Source organism: Schistocerca piceifrons, chromosome 11 (genome assembly GCF_021461385.2).
Source record: "Schistocerca piceifrons isolate TAMUIC-IGC-003096 chromosome 11, iqSchPice1.1, whole genome shotgun sequence".
Taxonomy (NCBI): Eukaryota; Metazoa; Arthropoda; class Insecta; order Orthoptera; family Acrididae; genus Schistocerca; species Schistocerca piceifrons.
Window position 1 is genome coordinate 64,052,975 of NC_060148.1, and position 12,577 is coordinate 64,065,551.

At 41.1% G+C, this 12,577-nt stretch overlaps 1 protein-coding gene across 2 annotated transcripts in view; it reads right to left on the reverse strand.

The window, feature by feature from the left end:
* Window positions 1–12,577, reverse strand: part of LOC124720000 (ATP-binding cassette sub-family F member 2) — a 93,092-nt gene that overhangs the window by 3,136 nt on the left and 77,379 nt on the right. For both annotated transcript variants that reach the window (XM_047245231.1, XM_047245230.1), the window contains exon 11: window positions 6,178–6,381. In XM_047245231.1, coding sequence (XP_047101187.1) covers window positions 6,178–6,381 — 204 coding nt within the window. The remainder of the gene's footprint in view (window positions 1–6,177; window positions 6,382–12,577) is intronic.

The window sequence follows — 12,577 nt, forward strand, 5'->3', positions numbered from 1 at the left end:
CAGGTATACACTCGCGCACACACACACCCATATCCAACCACACATACACAGACACGGTTGGATATGGGTGTGTGTGCGAGTGTATACCTTTCCTTTTTTCCTCCTAAGGTTAGTCTTTCCACTCCTGGGACTGGAATGACTCCTTACCCTCTCCCTTAAAACCCACATCCTTTTGTCTTTCCCTGTCCTTCCCTCTTTCCTGATGAAGCAACCGTTGGTTGCGAAAGCTAGAATTTTGTGTGTATGATTGTGTTTGTTTGTGTGTCTATCGACCTGCCAGCGCTTTCATATGGTAAGTTACATCATCTCTGTTTTTAGATATAAATTACTTAATTGGATACATAAAAAATCTACTCATCAAACAGTGGCAAAAAGACTGTTGTAACTGGCAAACTTGCGGAGCCAGTGGCTCCTTCTTCAGGCAGAAGGGTTGAAGGGGAAGGAAGAAGGGTGAAGGAAAAGGACTGGAAATGTCTAGGAAAAGGGGTAGATTTCGGGAAAGTCACCCAGAACCACAGGTCAAGGGAAACTTACTGTACAGGATGAGAAGGAAAGACAATCAGTCTTTCCTTCTCATCCCATATGGCGAGTCTCCGTTGTCCCGTGGTTCCTGGTGACTTTCCTGAAATCTACCCCTTTCCCTAGACCTCTCCAGTTGTCCTCGTAAAGACCATTGCCATAGTGTTGCTGGAAAGCTAATTGGCAAGCTGGTATCATTACATGTAGCAATAATGAATTCTAAAGGTTCTAAATAAACGCAAGATCTCAATACGACCTGAAATAATTAAAACATTTAATTACTTAGCAATTGCATCGTGTGACACAACAAACAAACAAATTTCAACTAAAGCCGAGTACATCACATAGACTACCATAAATATTACTGTCTTCAATGCCATAGGATTCTTTTTTGACAAGGTACTAAATGCTATTAAAAGATGTATAGCAGATTCTCACTAATCTGGCCATTCCTTGCACATAATGGGTGCGAAATTATTGAGAATATCTGAAATTTAGTTTAAAAACATATGGACTACAATTTACTGAATTTAAAGGTACAGTTACTTTCATAGAAAACTTAAGCCTCTGAACATGTACATATGCAATAGGTTCACTCATTATGAAAAATATCACAATTACTTAGTTGTTGCAATGATGATACCCGACAGCAGCATGCTTATCACACGTCTATTTTACAAACTTTACATTGGTGCTATATCTGGCTCTACATGACTACTCCGCAAATCACACTTAAGTGCCTGAAGAAGGGCTCATTGAACCAACTTAACACTAATTCTCTATTGTTTCATTCTCTAACAGCGGAAGAAACAAACATCTTTCCGTGCAAGATCTTATTTTATCATGTCTATCATTTCTCCATATGTAGGTCAGCATCAACAAAATATTTTCACATTCGGAGGAGAAAGTTGGTGACTATTATTCCATGAGAAGATCCCATCACAATGAAAAATGACTGTTTTAATGATGTATACTGCAACTCTCTTATGTCCGTGACATACTCTCCCCTATTTCTTGATACTACAAAACATGCTGCCCTTCTTTGACCTTTGTCAATGTACTATATTAATCCTATTTGATAAGGATCCCACAGCAGTAACAAAAGAAAAAGAAAGAAAAATGACAGACAAGCCTAGGGTAGGCAGTCACTTGGGTACACCTGTTGCATTGTGTCAATTCTTTCCCTTGCCTCCATCTGTAGCAGCAGATAACGCTTTGCACAGACTGGAAGCCAGCCCCACAACACCCTTGATGGTCACTTCAGCTGGGGGGAAAACTTAAGACAGCCACTTTCTTGACATTAGGCACGCTGAGCTGTCGCTCGACCAGTCTCGTTCCGCTCCGACGAGGCAACATCCCCGGCCGTGCTCTCGGCAGCTCGGCCGCACAACGCCACGTGGACCCGCGTCATTGTCCACCGCATTTTGCTGGTATATGTGTGAACTATACAATTCTTATCCCACACCCGTCATCGTCGTCGTCGTCATCTTGTGGCAGCCCATTTAGTAAGAGGAGTGCTACTGCATTGTTACCCAAGCTGCAGCATTGAGGTGATTCTATAGACTATAGGAGTACAAAGGCAGTTGCCAGATGCCCAGTTCGTCCTCTGGTATCAGCAATTGGGATACAGGGGAAGTGCAGTTTGTGCCAGGACTACCAGGCTGATTTATTACTATTCTACCCCTGGGCATTTTGAAACTCCTTCGCCACCAAGCACGCCATTGGAGCAGTTTTTGCACGCTGCCAAACAAAGGTTGTAAGCCACCCACAGTCCACCTCGTCCAAACCCTCCTCGATTAAGAGGTATTAGATCATTGCTTCAGCATCTTCTAATGCTCTGCCAATAAAATGCAGTCTGATTCACCATCCCCACATTTTCTATCTACTCTTTCCAATTTACATTTTTCACAATAGTAATTCCTAGGTATTTGGCTGAATTTACAGCTATTGGACATTATTGATTTATTGTATAACAGAAGTTTAATGGATTGCTCTTAGTGCTCATGTAGATGACCTCACACTTCATTATTTAAGGCAAATTGCCAATTTTCGCACCATACAGATATCCTATTGTTTTGCAATTTGTTTTGATCTTCTGATGACTTTACTGTTGACAAATGTCAGCATCATCTGCATAAACAACTTAAGATGGCTGCTCACATTGTCTCCTAAATCGTTTATCTAGATAAGGAACAGCGGGGAACCTATAATACTACATTGGGGAAAGCCAGAAATCACTTCTGTTCTACTCGATGACTTTCCGTCATGTATCTGATTGCTACATAATTCTCTCCAGGAAGACTGCAGCTTCAGCACCTTCAACCTGAGAAGGCTCCATTCTCTTTCTTCCTATGTCCTCTTCTTCATTGCTTTCACCATTACTTTACTGCATGCTTTTGATTATTTCTTCACCTGTTAAAAGTTTGCTCTCTCTCACGGTGTTCCTTATTCAGACAGTTACCAACATCATCCTCATCAATTTCTCCTCCTGGAAGATTCTGAAGATGTCAATGTACTAACTGGCAGCAATTTATTTCGAATTGACTGGCTCATCATTACTGATCAGTACTGACTACAGCTCTTCAACAATGTATGGCCACACTTTTCTCCAGCTCCTTTTCATGGTACCGTTCTCCCCTTTATCTCAATCTTCTGCTATTTGGAAAATGTCACTTAACTGCTTTCCACACCTTCAACATAGCACCAATACAACCTTTTTCACATTCATTCACCAAGGAGACACGTTCACATCAATAATAACGTTTAATTGATTCCAAAATTCCCCGATTTATGGGCCAAGTCACAGTTTTCACACTGAGTGGAAGAAAGAATACTTTCATAACAACGGACTTTAGATCACATCAAAAGAATGATTCGGAGCAATATTAATTACAATGACAGCTTTCAGTTGAAGCTTTTTCTTCTTTAATTCCTTTCAGAGTGGGTCCAAATATCTCACAGAGCCACGAAGAGGATATTTCTCTGCCGATTCTCACTTTCTTCTGAGCACAATATTGCAATGATAGTGTATTTATGTTTCTGTGTTGAAAACAATGAGGATGTTGGTATTTCCCATTAACCATGAGCAGCAGTTAATTACTCCCATTTGCATTACAACATGCCATTAATATCAGGTGTTTCTGTTGTTTTCCTTCTCATTCTTGGCAGCTAATATTTTTGAAAGAAGCATCTTTTACAAGAGTCAGACTTCATCAGCATTGTACAAAGCATCATCGTCCTCCATTACCTCTTATCTTCTTTACAAACTAACAATGTGGGAAATGATAGATTGCTATTTACCGTAAAGATGATACATTAAGCTGCAGAAAGGAACAATTAGAAGACACTTACACAAAGCTCTCAGTCACACCTTTGTAAGGAAGAGAGAAACTCACACCTTTCATTCACACAGGGAAGCGCACATCACAAACACGACAATTCCAGTGTGAGCATGAGGTGTGCTTGCTTGTGTGAATGAATGGTGTGTGTGTGTGTGTGTGTTCTTTCTTCTGATTACAGTTGTGGCCAGAAGCTTTATGCAAGTGTCTTAATTGTGTCATCTTTACTGAATGTAGCAATCTATCTTTTCCTTCAGTGGAGATATTCCAACCTCGTGTTTCCCTCCTTTACAAGCTCTTCTGCATCTTTCAGCATTATCTTCTGACAAGTGTCTGGAGTCAAATGCTGTGTCTTTTTCCAGTGCGATAGCCAACCCTCATGTGCTGCAAGCAAGTTACTCTTGCCAAGATGCTTATTAAATGCAACTGCTTTTTGTTTAATTATTGGACCACTGACTGCAATTCCTTTACTGTGTTGTATGAACCTCATATAAACAGACAGATTCAGTTCTTCATTCTCACTTTCACATGACCTTCCATTTTCCCCAACTCGTTTCCTGCACAGTCGATCATCTTCCTTTTTTTTATGTCATAAATAATAGTTAGTCAGCAACAATGGCTTTCTGTGAAGGTCAGTTCAATTTATTCAAAATTTTGGGTTTCTGCTTTACGTCTTGCATAATGGGTTTCCTTTTGGAGGCCATGATACTGAACTGTATAGAGAAAGCCACAATTTCAAATAGTTGCAGCATTGTTTAACAACGTAATTAACTAATGCAACATCTCTAAGTCGAAGTATTCAATACATTCTCCAGAACATTTTGACGAATGGAGAAGTGTGTGGAAAATTTGTCTGGCGCACCTTGACTACCAAATAAAAACAGTGGTGCAGTTAGACTAAAATGCAGAAAAAAAACGGACAATTCGTTTCTTGGGGGGCGGGGGTGCAAAATCATCGCAGGTGATGAGACTTACCAGTATGACGCTAAAAAAGGAGGGGGGGGGGGGGGAGGGGGGGAAGCACAGTGCAGAAATATGCACAAAGGGGCAAAATGCTTTGATGACAATTGATATTCCAGCCAAAGTGACAAGCGAGTTGATCATCATCCCAAAGAAAGACTTTTCTGAATGTCTGACATGGCTGCATTAATGTTCTGTGCATTTTACTGAAGTGGGGCAGACTATGCAGAACACATGAAGCATTAAAACAAACATCTCAGTGTTTCTCCTCTTCTTTTTCCTGTGTCTTTGTCCTGCAGTGGCACAGCGTTGCCACGGTTATGAATGGATTTGGCATGGTTAATTTAAGGTGTGGGCAGATGTCCTGCCTACTCGCCCATTGGCTTAAACAGCCAGCTCACAGACAGAAGTTTCAGGTTTGTTATTACACTGCCGGCTGTGTGATGGGCTGAGCAGTCTTAGTTTCTTCTTAATATTTCTTCTCTGTTAACAGATGGCATGACATGTTATATGGAAATGAAGTCCCATACTTCTTGACAGAGCGTAGGGGAATGATGCGGGAGATGCACACCGCCTTACTAGACAAGGTCTTAATGGAGGTGGTTTGCCGTTGCCTTCCTCTGACCATAATGGGGATGAATGATGATGGAAACGCCACCACAACACCCAGTCATCTCGGGGGATGTGGAAAGCCCTGACGCCGCCGGAACTCAAACCCAGGACCCCATGCTCGGCAAGCGAGAACGCTACTGTTAGACCACGAGCGGCAGAGGACATGTTCTATACCATTGGAAAAATAAGACACCTATCTATTTAGTGGTGCATAACACACTATTTCTTTCGATATTTTGTGAGTTAGTAAGCAACTGTTTTCAGGATTTGTTAGGTTTATCCTCCCAACCCCATCAAGAAAACACCCTCCAAAAATTGTGAAGTGTGCAAAGCGGAGGAGGAGAAAAGCAATATACAGTTTGAGTGTGAGAAATGTCTACTGGTATTCCACATGCCTGTATTTTTCAAGTATGCCACACCATCCAAAACTTCTAAAACAGTATTGTCTTCTCTACTTATGACAGCTTTATGAAGAATTCCTATCAAAAAATTATACAATTTTGAGAAAAAGTGTAAGACAAAATACACTGATTTTCATAAATTTAAATAGTAAATACAGAGTTACTATGGGGGAAAATTATTAGTAAGTGTGTTGCACAATACCACTCTCAAATGTACAGTACACATTAATATCAGAAAGGATAATAGCATTTTACAGTTTAACAACATTAACAACCCACAGCATATTTTTACACATTCAGGTGACAAGCAGGACAGATAGGATGGTGGAAGTGGGGCAAGAACTGACCTGCGAGATGAGTCTGAAGTCGTGGCTGACCAGCACCATGCCGCCCTCGAAATCGTTGATGGCATCCGCGAGTGCGTCGATGGTCTCCATGTCGAGGTGGTTCGTCGGCTCATCCAGTAGAAGCAGGTGCGGCGCCTGCCATGCCAGGAATGCAAACACCACACGGCACCGCTGCCCGTCTGACAGCTGCCGGATGGGGCACACCTGCCGACAGACACCCCACCAGTGATAGCCTCTACTACACTGCAGAGCCCAAAGCACACACTACTGGCTACAGCACTCTGAAAAAGTTGTATACTCTTAACAGTGTAAAGGAGGAAACGGCATTATGTCTCACGCTATTTGTCATCGTCAATGTGCACCCCTGTATTTTAGTCATTTTTAATACCTTTTGTTTCATTTCATATTCCACTTTTTGTACCCAATCTTTTTGTACAACCACCGGCTAAACGAGTCCCACACTGGCAGACCGTAGTCCGATGGTAGTATGAATCCTGTACACGGATGCAGCACAGTCCAGCATTCCTTCACTGACCGATTGGGAGGTGCAGGAGGAGGACCGCATGACTACTCTCCCATCTGTTGGCAAACTGCAGCTTCTAACTGAGGTCAGTGAAGCAAAGCAAAAACTTTAACTCCACTTTCTAATGTTCTTTTACTAAGATAAACCGAGTAGAACTGCCCCAATTTAATACTCGCACCACTGAAAACATGAATGAAATACAGTATAACCCCGCTTTTAAATTACCGGAATTAATGTTTTCCCACCGTTTAAGACTTTTGTCGGTCCCGTCAAATTCCCTATGCCCACAATGTTATTGTACACCTGATTTTGCGTCAACATATTTATAATTTTCCCACGATTTACACATTACGAGAAAATGTTTGTGGAGAAAATATGATGCTGGCGTAATGTTGGCTGTCCAGTAGTGTTTACAAATATTAAGTGAAGTTTTTTGACACCAAGGCACTCTATTCAATGGATTTGAATGGCTAAACGAGTAAAAGTTTTAACAATTGCTGCCGTATCTCCCGTTGCCACCTAGCTCTATGTGGCATGGTGGCCAATGGGAGTAACTAGGTTCGTTCGAATGGAGATATCATGACCAATCACAACCATTTCCATACTGTCTCTACTGCGCAAATGCAGTTTTGTGATTGTTCTGATCATCTTGACATCTTTGTCGAACCATATTTCGCGTGTCTCGGTGTATGGCCACGTGGAGCGCTAGTTGACACAGTCGTTCACTTTGTGTTGCTCAATGTTTTTAGTGTAAACACAGTGCCTGTTTCGTACTGTACTAATGCTGAGCAAAATGTGTTTCGAGAATTTGTTGTCAAGTGCAGTATTTATGTATGTATTTTTTGTGATGTCACACAAACAAACAAAATACTTATTTTCATAGTTGCACTTGACAACCAGAAAAATTTCTCAAAAGCGTCTGCTAAGCATGAAAAAATACGTAACTAGTGCAGTATTTCATTATTTAAATAATGAATGACAGATACAGGCTTTCCAAAAACATCGATTATGACGTTTGAAAGTAAGTCAGAACATTTCCACTTCCCAGACAGTTATAAATTCCAGTTACATCAGTGGTTTTTATTAGATAGATAGTAAACCTTTATTAGATAATAAAGTCCCGGACAGGTTTTGATGCCTGTTATGTAGATACATCATACATAAAGTGCAACGGGATTTCCTGAACTTAACTTTTACAGCTGAAAACTGTATTTCCCACATTTTACATTTTCGCACGTTTTACACCATTATTTTATTTTTTTTTAAGTCCCTTGAAAAGGTGTAAAAGCAGGGTTTCACTGTAAGTATTAGTGTCAATGAAACTGAGAAACATCTGAAATTGTTAAAACTGAACAAAGCTCCAGGGTCTGATGGAATCTGTCAGATTCTATACTGAATATGCGACTGGGTTATCCCCTCTTCTAACTGTAATCTATCATAGATCCATAAAAAAAATAAATGCCCAATTCTTGAAAAAACACACAGCTCACACCCATCTACAAGAAGGGGAGTACAAGTGATCCACAAAACTACCATCAAATATCTCTGACACTGATTTGTTGTATAATATTATAACATATTGCGACCTCAAACGTAATGAGTTATCTTTAACAAAATGCGCTCTTCAGCACCCCAGTCAGCATGGATTCTGAAAAACATCAAGCACGTGAAACGCAACTCGCACTTTTCTCACATGGCATACTGAAAGCCTTAGATCAGGACCGGCCAAACGCTGCACAGTGTGCAGACGTGCGGAAGTGGTGCACATGTGCACACGTGTGCGACAGCGACATCTGTTATTAGACACGTGTCCTAAATGAACGGCGGCGGCTCCACTTCCATGTTTATGTGGTACAAGCAAGAGCGCAACATACCCAGTCTCGTTTACCCCTGGTAACCGAAACCTTAACAGAAGTACTGAGAAAAGGCAGGTACTGTGGAAAAGCAAAGGACGGGAGATCTATGTTCTCAGTCGTTTAAAAATTACTGGGAACTGCAATTCTTTTTTGTAGCCATTGGTGAAAACTCAGTGTTTGCTATGCCGCCGAATAATAGGCGGCCAGTGTAAGTTTTCAATTGAAAGACACTACAATACATATCACAAAGACGAGTGTAGTGTACTCAACAGTGAAGATCGGCAAGCAAAATTAAATGTCGGTAAGAAAATGGGTGAGACACATCAACTCGATTATCATTTCTCATGACCAATGAGAAACGTGTTTCGATTTATTCCTTTCATAATTAAAAGTTATTGTTTACTAACTGTGCATTATTGCCTCATTCTGCTCCATGTTACATTATTATCAGGAAAGTTGGTCATTAAACCGATTGTTCCAATGTATACTTACATTTAGGGTTCTTTTTTTAATGTGTGAAGGGGTACGCTCAGCTGAAGTCGATAAAACATAACATTCATCTAATTGTTGGTTATTATGGAGATTTCAGACGGAACTGATGAAAGATATAGCAGTAATGGTATTGAAATAACAGGTGATCATCGAGAGGTCTGCGGTTACCATTCTGTTCAGAGGTCAGTGAGACAGAAATTGTGTGGGTGCAACTGAGGGCACCGAGAATTAGTTATAGGAAACCTTGCATTAGTTTAATGTTATTTGAAATCATGAATAAGGCTCGTTGGAAGTCGCTGACTGCTCCCTTTCTTAAATACTAGATCAGAAACATTACGCGTATGCACGTGCCGTCAGTCAAGCTGCCTTAATAAAAACCCACGGTTGTTAACTGTGTTACTTGTCTTACTGGATTAAACTGGTAACTTAAAAGTAGACGTCTCAATGAATAGACTATGACAGTATTTTAAATGTTTTAATACGCGAAATACCTTCCCATGGTTGGCTTGCAAGCTGTGGAAAGAGCACTAGAATGCACTGGTACAGAGTATCCCAGCAAGTGGATAAAGCGACATCTGTGCGTAGAAACATGCACTACATGAACGCCGACGGCACCGGCGTGCAGGCTGTGACCCGGAAGTTGCATGTGTGCAGGAGCACCGCACGCGTGCAGAATTTATGGCTGGTCCTGCCTTAGATCGAAGCAGTAAGGTAGACATAGTATTTCTCCACTTCTGAAAAGCATCTGACTCAGTACTACACCTACACTTATTGTCAAAAATAATATTATACAGGGTATCAAGTAAAATTTGTGACTGGACTGAGGATGTTTGGTGGCGAGGACACAATAAGTTGTCTCAGATGGAGGGTCATTGGCAGGTGTAGAAGTAGCTTCGGATGTGCCCCATGGAAATATGGTGGGACCCTTGCTGTTCGTGTTGTATATTAATGACCTTGTATACAATAGTAACCTCAGGTATTTTGCAGATGGTGCAGTTACCTATAATGAAGTACTATCTGAAAGAAGAAGCATAAATATTCAGTCAGATCTTGGTAAGATTTTAAAGTGGTGCACAGACTAAACTTGCTTTAAATTTTCAACAATGTAAATTTGTGCACTTCACAAAATGAAAAAAAACTTAGTGGCCTATGACTGTAGTATCAATGAGTCACTATTGGAATCAGCCATCTCTTACAAATACCTGGATGTAACATTGTAGGGATATGAAATGGAAGCTCACGAAGGTTCAGTCACTGGTAAAGTGGGTGGTAGACTTCAGTTTATTGGTATAATACTGGGGACGTGCACACAGTCTACAAAAAAGATTGCTTACAAAACACTCACGCAATCAGTTCTAGAATGGGGAACTCGCATCAAGTAGGACTAATTGGAGATATTGAACGCATACAGAGAAGGGCAGCTCGAATGGTCGCGGGTTTGTTTGATCCGTGGGGAAAGTGTTAGAGGTGCTGAAGGAACTGAACTGGCAAACTCTAAGGTAAACGTAAAATATCCCAAGCAAATCTGCTAACAAATTTTCAAGATCCTGCTTTACATGATGACTCTGGGAACATACAATACCCTATGTATCGCTCATATAGAGATTATGAAGATAAGATTAGAATAATTACAGCATGCACAGAGGCATTCAATCATTCTTAATGCGCTCTATACCTAAATGGAATGGGAAGAAACCCTAATAACTAGTACAATGTGGTGTACCTCTGCCATGCACTTCATGTTTGTTTCCAGAGTACAGATATAGATGTGGAAGTAGACACACACACACACACACACACACACACACTGCTTCTACTCTATGCCAGGCAGCTTCAGGCCTTCTGCTTTCAATTATTCCAATTAGCCTGAAACATCGCTGTTCCTTTTGAGTAGCTTAATGTTCACCATAAGATCCCATTTCCTAGGACAGTGACACTCACTGTAACTCTTATCTCCCTGGAGGCTTCCCAACAATCGGTATGTGGAATAAAGGCAGAATTTTGTGCACCGTATTTACAACTTCCAATCATTTCGGTGCGACAACCAACTCCAACCTGTCCACAACTCACTGAGCATGCCATACAGCATACCATTGCTTGAAAGGTAGCACCGAACACAATTTTTTCCGTACTCTAGCAGCAGATGTACCGCGTGCCATGCAGATCCAACTGTGTCCGGTTGGGACTCAAACCCAGAATCTTTCAGCGAAAGCTTAAAGTTGTTTAGGCATCACCAGTGGATTGTGTAATTCCAGCTTGAGTCCCAGTCAGCCACACAGCTGTGGTATGCCAGGAAAATTAACGAACTTCCGATACTGCGCGCTCTATCAAAGATGAGATTTTCTGTGGAACATTCGACACTGAGGTCATTAGAGAGAGCACAAGCTCAGATTGCATGAAGGATAGGGAAGAAAATTGGTCGTGCCATTTCAAAAGAACCACCCTGGCATCTGCCAGCAGCAATTTAGAAAAATCATGGGAAACATAAATCTGGATGGCTGGACGCAGGTTTGAACCGTCTTCATCCTAAATTCTCTGTTCCGAGTGCATGCAGCCGATGAGAGGGGCGTGCTGACATCCGTGCAGCAGAAGTAGGCAGGCAAATGGTCAAACCTCAGACACACGCATCTGTAGTGCTTATTGCATCTCGGCAGATTGTGTGCACTACAAAACACAGTGTATGGTATCTCTCACTTCTGACAGTGTGAAGCAGTAGAAATTTTACAGATGAGGCATAATTTGGGAACAAAACACTCTACAGACCTCATATGTTTGCTCAGAATACAGAGATTGAGAAGGTCCGTAAACAAGTAGGAAAGCAGTCGTATGCAGATTAAGAGTATAGGACAGAATGTCTGCAATACTGGTGATCTTATTCGAGACAACAAAAGTGTGACAGTATCTGGAATTCCTTCTCAGAAAGAAGCTGCAACAACCATTCAGCCACGTCGCAGAACAACTTTATCACCGCCAAGAGCACTCTGGGTGGGTCGTCAAATTTTGCCTGAACATAGAGGTCCAAATATCTGCAGCTAAAGTGGATGCATTTTTTGAATCTCGTGACCTGTGACAGAACTACATATATATATATATATATATATATATATATATATATACACACACACCTGAATCTAAATGAGTCAGCAAAGTGTGGAAAAGTAAGAGTCACAACACCAGTGAAAACTGATGCTCAATTGCCAGCTGATTAGGTGCTCGAAAGAATCACGTTACCGATGTGGCGTTTCTCAGATTCAGTTTTTTTTGAACGAGAGTCACACCGTTGACTTTAGACTCACTCATTGCAGCACATGACTGAATCAAAAATTATGACAAGGGCCCTTTCCCCATACTGCACCCCCTCTCTATGTAGAAATTTGAAGAACTGAGGGAGGCACCTACAACAGTGTAGCTGTAGGGAACCAAAGTAAATTATTTGTTTTTATTATTTTATTTAAAATGCTTAGTTATTAGCACCACTGTTCCTAATAACTGCTTGTGTTTCTCTAAAAGGAAGGAGTTTCATTGAACA